The sequence below is a fragment of the Macrobrachium nipponense genome, chromosome 12 (assembly GCF_015104395.2).
Source record: "Macrobrachium nipponense isolate FS-2020 chromosome 12, ASM1510439v2, whole genome shotgun sequence".
In the NCBI taxonomy this organism is placed as follows: Eukaryota; Metazoa; Arthropoda; class Malacostraca; order Decapoda; family Palaemonidae; genus Macrobrachium; species Macrobrachium nipponense.
Window position 1 is genome coordinate 66,897,653 of NC_087205.1, and position 13,072 is coordinate 66,910,724.

The window sequence follows — 13,072 nt, forward strand, 5'->3', positions numbered from 1 at the left end:
ATCCTCTGATACGTACTTCACAAAATTATTCCTCCTCTCATCAGATCACAGCTACTTTCTTCAAAAGAAGTAAACCTCACACTCGTGCCTAAACAGCTAGGCTTACAAGCAAGGGGGGCATCGCACACTACTGAAACTCTTAGTTTACACTAAATTCTCATACAGCCTAATGCTTTTATTTCTCCTGGCTGTAAATGACATTATGCAAAAACAGAAAACAAGCAAACAAGTACAATACCGTACAGGGATTCCCCCACCAGAGTTAAAATTATTACTAACACAGACTCTCACTCCTGCACAAGGACACAGCATGAAGAATTCTGACAAGAACATAGACATTTCAATGCACTTGATGGGAAACAGGTAATTACAGAACCAGTCCTACCAGGTCAGCCAAGCCTTAATTTGTTTATTTTGAATGCCACTGCACCTAATGGCAGAAAGATAAGCTAAACTAGTTGGAAAGATTCATTCCGCAATTAAAAGTATTAATGAAAATACTTCTGACTGATCTTGATATAATGTAATTGCACATATATACACAGAATAATTCTGCAAAGGTATGAATGCTTGTAACGTTTGCTGGAGTCTAAGTAGATTACATTTGTTTGTGAAACAAAATATCTAAATCTGACCAAATTTTACAGTAAATACACCGACCTCGCTAAGCATTGCTGGCTTAATCAGTGAAGTATGCATGACAACAAACATCAGACTATGTATAAAAAAATTAAATAAAACTCTACAGTGGCAAACTGAATTGTCAATTACTTAATGGAACATAATTTTACTTTTTTTTTTTTAACAGCTGCACATACCCAAAATAAAAATTAATACTTCTATTCTTTACTTTTTTCCTATATGCAAATACCATATCACAGAGATAATCATCATAAGTGCAACCTTCACTCATCACCATCTAATAAAAAAATTTAATTAGATAATAAGACAAAGTACTGGTTTGCTACATCCACCCAAAACTACACCTAATTTTCTTTAGTTTTCCTTACAATTAAGTTACCAAAATTATGATAGCTTTCTATGTAGCATTAGTAATATACCTTGAATTCAGGCAATACTGCAAACTAAATAACATTACCTACCTTACAGGCATGCAATACAGATTCTACCCAAAAGAAGGCACTAACAATAACATAAACACATACCTTCCAGAGTAAGTTCTTCCTTCTTTACCAAGATGGTAATGGGATCTCGCATGAACTTGGTGGTAACATCCATAACATCAGCAGGCATGGTAGCTGACAACAGCACTACTTGAACATCATTAGGTAAGAATCTAAAAACATCATAGATTTGATCCTTGAAACCTCGAGAAAGCATCTCATCAGCTTCATCTAGTACAAACATCTTGATGTTTTTGGGGTCTAAAAATTTGAAAAAGAAAGAAAAGGCCTTAGTAATAAGTTCTTTCAATATCCTATATATCTATTTTTTCATTTACAAAATTTTCTTACAATATCGTCTCAGATTTTCTCATCTCGTCAACTGTACTTGGTTCATTAATAATAAATTATTATTCTTAACTGCTTCTAAGAGCTCATGTAATTAACTACACCACCATAAAAATTGTACAATTGTATATATGTAACAAATAAATGAAGAGGACTAGCATAATTTACAAGTGATTTCCTTCCTAAATCTTCATTAAACAAAGGATGAATTTTAAACACCAAAACTTCATTGTTCTAAACTGGGCCATACAAGATAATTAACTACCCAAGGATCAGCAGCTTGACTCATTGGAAGAGTATTTCTTGAGAAAAAAACACAGTTGTTTAGAAAACAGGAATTGAAGCTGAAAAAACAAAAAACTTATTTCATATCCAACCCCATTACCAAACAATCTGACAAAAACACCGAGTATTTATCCTAATATTAAGACCGAAGGTTTGTTTCGTATTTGAACAAACACTGATTATCAAAAGATGTGTACTTACTCAGGACTCTACGGTTAATCATGTCGTATACACGGCCAGGAGTACCAACAATAATCTGGACACCCATCTCAATACGTCGCATATCTTCACGGAGATTTGTGCCTCCAATGCAAGCATGGCATGAGACATTCATGTAATCCCCTAAAGCTAGAACAACCTTCTGGATCTGTAAATGGAAAGTCACTGAAATAAATAATCTTCATATGAAATAATAAAATAAAAGACATTTACAACTGTAAAATAGCCATGTTAATAGGAACATAAATAAAAAAAATACTTTATTTGGAATTTATATTACATAACATTATAAAAAAAAAACTTTATTTGGAATTTATATTAACATATAGTCCCCATAATGGCCACAGCAATAATTTACAAAAATAGGACACAAGTCAGCCGACATAATCCTAATTTGCACTATATATGTTGTATTTTTTACAAAACAGAGTTGACAAACAAATTGTAAAATAATTTTACCATATCCAATTTCAAACTCCTACTTTCATTTATTAATAAATGAGACAAAGAAAAACACTCATTCTCTTCCAACACCTATATATTTGTTGGATTTCCTATTCCAGTAAGTATTCCCCCTCATTCTGGTTTTTCCTGTTAGCAATCAGTATACATACTTTTTGTAATTTATAATACTCTACACAATCATTCACTAATTTAATTTATAAAAATTACCAATGTCAGATATAAATGTCAAAATTCATCCAAACTTAGGTCCTTTACATTTTGATGACTTAAAAAAAAAAAAAAAAAAAACACACACACACGCACCACAACCTAGTAAACAAGATGAGGATATTTTCAGGTGGTGTTAATGATGGTTTCTTCTACTGGTTTTTAATAAGTTTCTAGTTTGGTCTCCAACCATTTGTTTTTTAATAAGTTTCTAGTGTGGTCTCTAGTTTTTATGTCAACATACACATTATGTTTGTGGATGAGTGAAACCTTGGTGATACAGTGCCTGTTCTCAATAGTGGCATATCTGCAGACTGCAGTAAATACAAGTGAATTTTTAGTCTCCTTGTACTCTCCAAAGTGGATGAAAACCTTACTTTACAGCCACTATATAAATATGTGCAATCTAAAGGATTGTTAGCAGACAATCAATATACTTATAGAAAGCAGTTAGGTACCAGTGATGCCATTTGCAAGAAAAGCTTGATAAGGGTTTTGAGTACAGAGTAATTCAAAGTGAGTTGGTGGTGTTTTTGATTTAGTAAATCACAAAGCACTAATTTATAAATTTCAGAATCTTGAAGTAGGTGAATAAGTTTTACTATTACATCAAGATTTCCTTGCAGGTAGGTAAGCAACCTGTTGCTGCTGAAGGGATGCTAGTGAACCAAGACCTTTTGTGTCTGAAGTTCCACAGGATAGCTCTCTTGGTCCAGTGTTTATTTTTGGTGTATATAAGCAATTTAGCTGTTGGCCTGAAATACTAGTGTTCACTACACCACTGATCCAAAACTTGTGGATGTAGTCAAGTCTCCAATAAAGAGAAATGTAACTGCCCTTAAGCCTCAGTCAAGACATGGCCTTGCTCAGTGAATGGTGTAGTCGGTGGGGAATGTGGCTGACCTCCAGTAAAACTAAAACAATATTGATTAGCAGATCTTGTACAGATGCCAATCATCCCCTTCAGGTGTGTGTATGGGACTTAGTTGAATGAGTCTGAAACTTTAACTTACCTCTGGGTGTAACTTTTGACTAAAATCTTACTATTGAGGTAAATATGATATTGTTATGATACAATAAAGTTTTATACATACTTACCTGGTCAGATATATACTTAGCTATTTGACTCCGTCGTCCGACAGAAATTCGAATTTCGCGCACACGCTACCTGTAGGTCAGGTGATCTACTTACCTGCCGCTGGGTGGCAGGACTAGGAACCATTCCCATGTTCTATCTATTTTTATTTTTTTCTATACCGCCTGTCTCCTGAGGGGAGGTCGGTGGGTATAATTTTGTATATATCTGCCAGGTAAGTATGTATAAAAACTTTATTGTATCATAACAATATCATTTTTATACATACATTTAACTTACCTGTCAGATATATACTTAGCTGATTCACACCATTGGAGGTGGGAAAGAGACAGCTCAAATATAGAATCAAACAGAATCACAACTATCGATGTAGGTTAATAAATAAATAAAACCTTGGTTCCTACCTGTTTAGACTGAAGACTTCATGAATAGAATCCAGGAGTCTAGACAGTCTCAAGAGGCTCAGCGAGATATTGATCTATGGCTAAGAGTTCCCTTGTGGTTCTGCCAAAGGGGTCGTTACCCGCTTACTTGGTAGATCCTGGAAGGACTACGTCAATGGGTGCTTATCCACTTACTTGACAAGACCTTATACAAGGAGCACAACATCGATCCCGATCACCTCAACCTATCCATGTTAGTTCTAAGATTGCAAGAAGTTATCCCCTAACCTCTTGCAAACGACCACAAACTCGAATCACAAACATTCGTACAGTAAAGTACAAAAAATAAAAAAAAAAAATAAAATAAAATTAAAAAAAAAAAAATGTTTGTACAATCTAGTCAGTAAGACGTCTCTTGATTCCCCCACTGATCCAAGCTCGGACGTCCGTGCGCCAGCAAGCATACTAATCAGCAGAAAAAACCAACAACTCGTCTCACAAGGTAGATCTATGTACTATCAAAACAAAATTTTTGAACTAATCAAAATTTTTCTAAGGGATAGTTATGTGCTCCCTAGCCCCAGCACTGTATCGGTCTGATACAAAAGGACCCAGAGAGAAACACTTTGCATATGTTACTTTAACGTCCATGAGATAGTGCGATGCGAACACTGAATTACACCTCCAGTAAGTCGCATCCACAATGTCTTTTAGACATGTTCTTCTGAAATGCTAATGAAGTGGCTACCGCTCTAACCTCATGAGCCTTCACTCGGAGAGTCCTGAAAGAGTCTTCCGTGCAGTCATTATGAGCATCTGTAATAATGCTCCTCACAAAGAATGCTAATGCATTTTTTGACATGGGTCTACTAGGATCCCGAACTGCGCACCACAGGCTTTGTTTACACCCGTTTAGTTCATTCTTCTTCTTTAAATAGAACTTCAAAGCTCTAACCGGACATAAAGATCTTTCTAATTCCTCTCCTACTAGATTTGAGTCCTTAACTTCAAAACTCTTTGGCCAGGGTTTAGAGGGGTTCTCGTTCTTGGCCAGAAACAGAGTCTGGAAAGAACAAATTGCGCGATCACTCTTAAATCTCCTACTCGAGAATCTAGAGCGTGTATTTCACTAATTCTCTTCGCAGTCACTAACGACAACAAGAAAATACCTTTTCTCGTTAGATCTCCAAGGAGGTTCAAATCTACTAGATGATAGAAATCTCAAAACTACATCTAGGTTCCAGTTCGGAGTGCGAGGAGAAAAGGTTTTTGAGGTTTCAAAAGATCTAATAAGATCGTGGAGGTCTTTATCTTCTGCAATTCTCAAACCTCTGTTTTCGAAATACGGCCGAAAGCATACTTCGATAACCTTTAATGGTAGAAACTGATAATTTTGATTCTTCCCTAAGGAAAATCAAGAAATCAGCTATGTTGGTCACAGAGGTATCGGAAAGAGGGACAGTTTATTCTTCTTCACACCAATTCTTTCTAAAGAACATACCATTTGATTGGTAGACCCGAATAGTTGAAAGATCTCCGGGCTCTTCAATTGCTTTTGAAGCTTGCTTGAAAAGCCTCTCGCTCTGACAAGTCTTTCGATAGTCGAAAGGCAGTCAGAGCGAGAGCGGGGAGGTTTTGATGGTACCTCGTCGAAATGGGGTTGTGGAAGAGATCTATCCTGTGTGGAAGAGATCTTGGGAATCCCACTGTCCATTCCTGTACCTCTGTGAACCAATCTTGAGACGGCCAAAAGGGAGCGATAGAGTGTAGTCTCGCACTCTTGAGGCCGCAAACTGTTTCTTAACACCACTCCTAACATTTTGAAGGGGGTGGGGGGGGAAGGCGTAGGCATCTAGGCCCTGACCAGTCCAGCAGCATGGCGTCCACCGCTATCGCTCTCAGGGTCTTCCACTAAGGAGCAAAAGTTCTCATCCTTCTGGATAGGTAGGTGGCGAATAGGTCTATAGGTGGACTGCCCCACAGGGACCACAGAGCTTGACACACCTGAATGTGAAGGGTCCATTCTGTGGGGAGAATTGGTTTAACCTGCTTAGCCTGTCTGCTCTGATGTCTTCTCTCCTTTCACGAATCTTGTGAGAAGAGTCACTTTCTTTTCTTTTGCCCAATACAACAGCTCTTTTGTTATATGGAACAGAGAAAGAGAGTGAGTTCCCCCTTGTTTCTTGATATAGGCCAACGCTGTGGTGTTGTCCGAGTTGACCTGTACCACTTGACCTAACACCTACTCTGTCGAAGGCTTTTAGAGCTAGAAGAACGCATAAAGTTCTTTGGAGTTTATATGCCAGTCTAGCTGATCCTTCCTCCATTGGCCTGATATTTCTTTTGTCCCTAGAGTCGATTCCCCATCCATTCTCTGAAGCGTCTGAGAACAAGATTAGGTTTGGGTTCCGAACTTCTAGAGACAAGCCCTCGTTCTTTTCTAAGGGAAAAATCCACCACTTCAGATGATTCTTTACTTCCAGAGGAATACTGAAAGTGTCCGAAAGCTGTCCGTTCTTCCAACTCCAAATTCTTCTTAGGAAGAATTGAAGAGGGCGAAGGTGGAGTCTTCCTAGCGAAATGAACTGTTCTAGTGAGGAAAGGGTTCCCAGAAGACTTAACCACTCCCTCACCGAACTCCGTTCTTTCTCTAGGAAGCTCGAGATTTTGGTTTTTTGTAATCCCCGAGCAATCCTCTCCTGGGACGGAAAAGCCCGAAAACCCCGAGAATCCATCGAATCCCCAAATAGACTAAGTTCTGACTGGGGATCATCTGCGATTTCTCGAGGTTCACGAGTAATCCTAACGTCTTTGCTAGGTTCAAAGTAGACTGTAGGTCCTCCAAACACCGATTCTCTGACTTGGCCCGGATTAGCCAATCGTCGAGATACATTGAGATGTTTATCCCTCTAAATGAAGCCATTTGGCCACGTTCCGCATCAGATACGTGACAATACATGAGGGGCCGGTCGGTCGAATAGGCCGAAGCACAAGGCCCTGAATTGGAAGATTTGTCCTTGAACAACAAATCTTAGATATTTCTTGACGATGGGTGAATCGGAACATGAAAGTAAGCATCCTGAAGGTCCAGGGATACCATCCAATCTCCCTGACGTAGGGAAGACAGAACTGAAGCTGAAGTCTCCATGGAGAACTTCTTTTTCTCCACGTACCTGTTCAGGACGCTTACATCTAGTACGGGTCTCCATCCCCCCGAAGCCTTTGGAACCAAGAAAAGGCGGTTGTAAAACCCCGGGGAGAAAGGATCTTGCACTAGCTCTATTGCATTCTTGTCCCTCATCGACACCACCGTCTGAAGGAGAGTCTCATTCAGTCCAGGGTCCTTGTAACTCGTCGACAAATCCTTTGGAGATGTTGCCAAAGGAGGTCTGTCTACGAAGGGAATGATGTCCCACCCCTTCTGTAGGACAGACAGAGTCCAGGGATCTGCTTCTCTTACGGACCAGGCATCCAGAAGTATTGAAGTCTGGCCCCTACCTGTGCTTGGAGGACATGGCTGCTATTTGCTCTTTTTAAAAGAGCGGAAGGAAGACCTCCCTCGCTTGTCGAAGGGTCTTCTCTCCGAAGTTGATCGAGTTGAAGGGGCTCCACGAAAGGGCACCACTGGAGTCTGAGCCACCTTCTTCTGAGTCTTAACTGCAGGTCTACTTTTCTTTGTAGATTGTACAAGAAGGTCCTGCGTAGCCTTTTCCGACAAGGATCTCGCAACATCCTTCACTAAAGATGAAGGAAACAGATGTTCTGACCGAGGTGCGAATAATAGAGCGGACCTCTGAGAGGAGAAACTCCTTTCGTCAGAAAGGAACTGTAAAGAATCTTTTCTTTAAACATTCCAGATCCAAAAAGAGCCGCCAACTCACCAGAACCATCTTGCACAGCCTTATCCATGCAGGATAGGACACTGCAAAGTTTCTGGATCTAGAAAATCTGGCTCACTCGTCTTAGCCAGCACCCCAAGAGACCAATCCAAGAAGTTGAACACTTCTAAGATGTGAAAAATTCCCTTAAGGTACTGATCTAACTCCGACATACTCAGGACGCTTTGCTGAATTGAGAGAACCTGTCTTCTCACAGACTCTACAAGACTCGAGAAATCTGAATCTGCCGACGAAGGGAGCATCAATCCCATCGCCTCTTCTGTCTTATACCAAATCCGCCTCTTTTCCCCGTCAGTTTGGAGGAGGAGAGCAATAAAACCGTTCTCATAGTTTCCTTTTTTAGATAAAAGCCACGAATCTAAAGACTGGAGGGCTTTCTTCATTGAGATCGCCGGTTTCATCTTTAAGAAAGCCGAGGATTTCGGGGTTTTTGTGCTCGAAAACAGAGATCTCGGCGAAGGAGCAGCTGCAGGACTAAGAGAATCCGCAAACTCCTCTAGAAGTAACGAGGCTAAAACTTTATAATTGGAAAGTCCCTCGTTAGTTGAAACTTCTTCCTCAGAAATCTCTTCCAGTTCCAGGTTAGAAGGAGATCGCTCTTTCCTGACCGATTCTCTATCAGAGAAGCCGCTCCCGTGGAGGCGGGTCCTGCTTCTGGCTGGCGTCAACCGCTTTGGAGCGTCCTCGCGCTTGCCTGACGACTCTCCTGAGAGGCGTCCCGCTTCTTGTTGACGTCCGCGCCTGAACGAAGCATCCTGGCTCTTGCCTCGTGCCTCCGCTCCTGGGAGGCGTCATGTTTCTGGCTGGCGTCAACCGCTTGGAGCGTCCTGACGCTTGCCTGACGACTCTCTCCTGAGAGGCGGTTCCTGCTTTTTGTTTACGATCGCGCCTCGTAGCGTCCTGGCGCTTGCCTGTCGCCTCGCTCCTGGGAGGCGTCCTGCTTCTGGTTGGCGTGACGCGCCTATCTTGACGCTCGCGCCTGGCTGACGTTTCACGTCTAGCAAACTCGACGCTCTTGTCTGGCGTCTCGTGTCTGCGTTTTGACAGGAGAACGGATCCTGCTCGGCCACTATGCAAGGCTGATGAATCCGATTCCAAATCAGAGGAAGACAAAATACTATGGCGAGTCTGAACCCTCGATAGCCTAGACTTCTTAATAGGCAGGGAAATCGTCTTTCCTTCTGGGAGGGTCTTTATTCAGAACTCCCACAAGAGAAGTGATGGAATCCTGCATAGTGCGAAGGATTCTTTTAGTCTCTTCATTATCGTCTACCCTCGGTTGTTTAATTACTGGATGGTCCTCCTCTTGAAAACGCTCAGGACTAGAAGTAATCCTGGGTTCATCCAAACGTCTTTTAAGGGGGCGAGAAAGATCCGCCGATCTCCAACCTCTTTTAGGTGAGGAATTCTCCGAGGAGGAAGAAACACTCACGCAGAACGCTTTTTCTGTAGCATTCTCTGGCATTCTGTGGCGATACAGAAAATGCCGAAGGGACGTCTGACTGTTGGGGGATCCTCCACAACCTCCTTACGGCTTTCGACATTCCTTCTCCTCTGGGCTTTGGGAGCTTGAAAGAGGTCTAGCCTGGGAGCGTTGTGAAGACAATCAGACGCCCCCTCCACTGCACCGGGGACACTTATATCACTATCCACAGCACTATAATCACACTGCTTACCTTCATAGGCCGCCATTTTGGTTTCCATTTTCGAAGGGCGGCTTTAAGATTCGCAATCTCAGATGCCGAATCTGTGTGTTCTAATAAAGGAGCAGTTACATTAGATGGGGCAGAGTAAAAAGAAGAGGGTATAATAAATGTTTACTGGATAACCCGCTAGAACTAGATAAAGGTTTGGAAGAAGACCTCCTCACCCTGTTTCTTTCTAACTTCTTCACGTATGAGGTTAGAGATTTCCATTCTTCCGCACTCAAATCCTTGCATTCATTACAAGTATAACCAAAAGAACATTCATACATCCTGCATTTTCTTGCAAATAGTATGAGGATCAATCGATGCCTTCGGCATCCTAACTTTACAGCCCACATTCACACACATTCTCACCACACTTCCAGAATCAGACATCATGTTGAACAATCCAAATCAAATTCCAAAAACGGTCCACAATTCGCGTATGCCAGTACAATCAATGCAAATACGTCACTGAGAAGTCCAAACGAAGATCAATTGCGATGCAAAATACGAATCCAGCCGGAGATACCACAACGATGTTGCCAGTTATGGCCGACAGAAAAAATATGATAGAACATGGGGATGGTTCCTAGTCCTTGCCACCCAGCTAGCAGGTAAGTAGATCACCTGACCTACAGGTAGCGTGTGCGCGAAATTCGAATTTCTGTCGGACGACGGAGTCAAATAGCTAAGTATATATCTGACAGGTAAGTTAAATGTATAAAACTAATGAGTTTCAGTAAATGTTGCATCAAAGTTGAGTATTGTTCATAACAGCAATAAAATAATCGACGCAACCTGTTTCAGGTCATTTGATTCCTTTAATAAAATACCGTTCTCCCGTGTAGATGTCTGCCCTGCCAGAGATTTCTCTTTTAGATAGTGGTTCATGGTGGTAGGTTTCTGTTTCCTAATATTAGCAGTTATGACTTGGACTATCGACAGACAGTCTCATTTGTCAACTTTTCATAAAGTTGTATTTTAACAGATCTTTCACACTCACAATTCATCAATGGTCCCCTTTTCCTGCAGAGCAACCAAACCCACTGAACAGCAGCACCCAATATGCAGTAAATGTGCCTCACTATTGAAATTCATAATCCCTACTCATTTTTCACAAACATAAATCTATTTTGGTGGGATTTTTTTAAGGCACTGTATTCAGCTGCAAAATGAATCAAAATTGAGCAGCCCACCTAGAAAATTGTCAGAACTGTCTTTGAGCAAAAAGAGGTATAAACATTTTTTGGCAAGGATCAGGTGGCGAGACATTTTTCGACATTTTTCAAAAGGAAAATGTGATGCTGGTTTGCCATTCATCTTTTCATATTTTTCTTACTGTAACTACAACTTTTTCCATTGCAATAATTAAGCAAATTACTTGGGGATGTTATGGATAAGAGACTTTTATCACAAATAGTTTTTTGTTTTGGTAAAATCTTTGGGGGGCAGAGCAAAAAGTCTTCATATTTTGTTATTTCATCTTGTTATTCAGCCCACAATGTGGGTGGAGAGGTGTTGAGAAAGACATCTGGAAAGAAAACTCCGGATGATAAGGAAACCTGGCAGCAGAATGAAGTGAAAGATGTGGTGAAAGCCAAAAAAGATCCCAAAAAGATCTGGGAAAAGTATGGACAACAACAAGATAAGAGGGGCTACATAAGAAACATGTAAAGAAGGCAGTTGCACAAGAAAAGCCAAATGCATTAGATGACAAGTATGAAGGGCTGGAAACACCCAAAAGGAAGAGAAACACCTGAAAGAAAAAGAAAAATTCACAGAACTGCCAAATGGAGGGACAAGAGCACCAAAGACTACTCCCATACAAAACTGATTAAGAATTAAAATTGAGTGCTTTTATAAAATGAGGATAAGACCTAGAAGAGGTAAAAAGAATATGAACATCTGTTAAATGAAGAAAATCCTTAAAAAATCTTTGAAGATGAATTCCAAAATCATGGTATGACACACTACGTACTAACTGGAGGGAGGTTAAACAGCATTGAAGAAGATGTAAAGTTGTAAAACAGTAGGACCAGACAGAATTCATGCAAAGGTGTGGCAATGCCTGGGATAGAGAATAGACATACTGTGGTACCTAGAAAAGAAAATATAGTCTAGATATCAAAAAATGGAGGGAAAGCTTTATTGTGCCTATCCATAAATAGAAGGATAACATCCAGGATTGTGCAAATTACAGAACAAACCCAATGTCTCAAACCATGAAAATCTGAGAAAGAATAACAGATCAAAGGATTAAGAAAGAAACACCTGTAGGTGAAGACCAGTTTGGTTTCATGCCAGGAAAAGAAACAACAAATGCAGTGTTTGCCTTTCAACAGATGGTAAAACACCGGGAAAAGCAGAAAAGACTGCACATAGTATTCATAACTCTGAAAAAGGCATATGATAGAGTACCAAGCCAAGAGGTTGAAGGGCATATGTGAGCAAAGAGAACACTGGAGAAGTATGTAAGGTTGATCCAAGATACATACGAAGGAGCAAGAATGCAGGTTAGAAGCAGTGTTGGGTTAATTGAATAGATAATAGTGAGAGTACCAGGGACCTAAATCTATATCCTTTGACCTGATTACAAGATATCAATCTTCTGATGACATCATGATATACAGCACTGAGAGAGGGGTACTGGATTCAAAACTAAAACAATGGAAGAAGGTACTGGAAGACAAAGGATTAAAGATCAGGACTCTGAGATCAAGTATGGAAGGGACAAGGTTGAACAGAGTAGAAAAATTTAGGTTATCTTGGTTCCAAAGTAGCTGGTGATGGCAATCTGGATGTAGAAATGACACAGTGCATTCTGGATGGAAAAACTGGAAAAAGATACTAGGTGTCTTGTGTGACTGCAGGACCAACTGAAAGGGAGTGTGTGAAACAGTAGTGAGGCCAGCTTTGATATATGGAGCTGAAACGAGAAGAAATTGAATGTGGCAGAGATGAAAATCCTTCCGTGGATGTGAGGAGTGACAAATATTGACAGGACCAGTAAGGAAAGAATAAGAGGAGACACTCAAGTTTAGCTATCAAATAAGGCCCAGGCAAGATGGCTGTGTTATGAAAGAGGATGAGACATGTAGGGAGGAGTGAGATGCAGATAAGGGTGCCTGGTAGGAGAGAGAGGAGACAACCAAAGTGAAGGTGGATGGATGTAGTTAATGATCTCGGACACAAACGATTGTCATAATATGATGTGCCTGAGTGAACCAGGTGGAGGAAAGCTGTCAGATACATCAACCCCACATAGATGAGGGAAAAAGATGCAAAAAAAAAAAAAAAAAAAAAAAACAATAAATAAATAAAAAATATTACTTCACATAGATGAGGGGAAAGATGGAAA

At 40.5% G+C, this 13,072-nt stretch overlaps 1 protein-coding gene across 1 annotated transcript in view; it reads right to left on the bottom strand.

The window, feature by feature from the left end:
- Positions 1 to 13,072, bottom strand: part of LOC135224829 (eukaryotic initiation factor 4A-I-like) — a 37,923-nt gene that overhangs the window by 12,700 nt on the left and 12,151 nt on the right. The window contains exons 4-5 of the mRNA XM_064264151.1: positions 1,959 to 2,124; positions 1,167 to 1,385 (exon numbers count right to left, since the gene is read on the bottom strand). Coding sequence (XP_064120221.1) covers positions 1,167 to 1,385; positions 1,959 to 2,124 — 385 coding nt within the window. The remainder of the gene's footprint in view (positions 1 to 1,166; positions 1,386 to 1,958; positions 2,125 to 13,072) is intronic.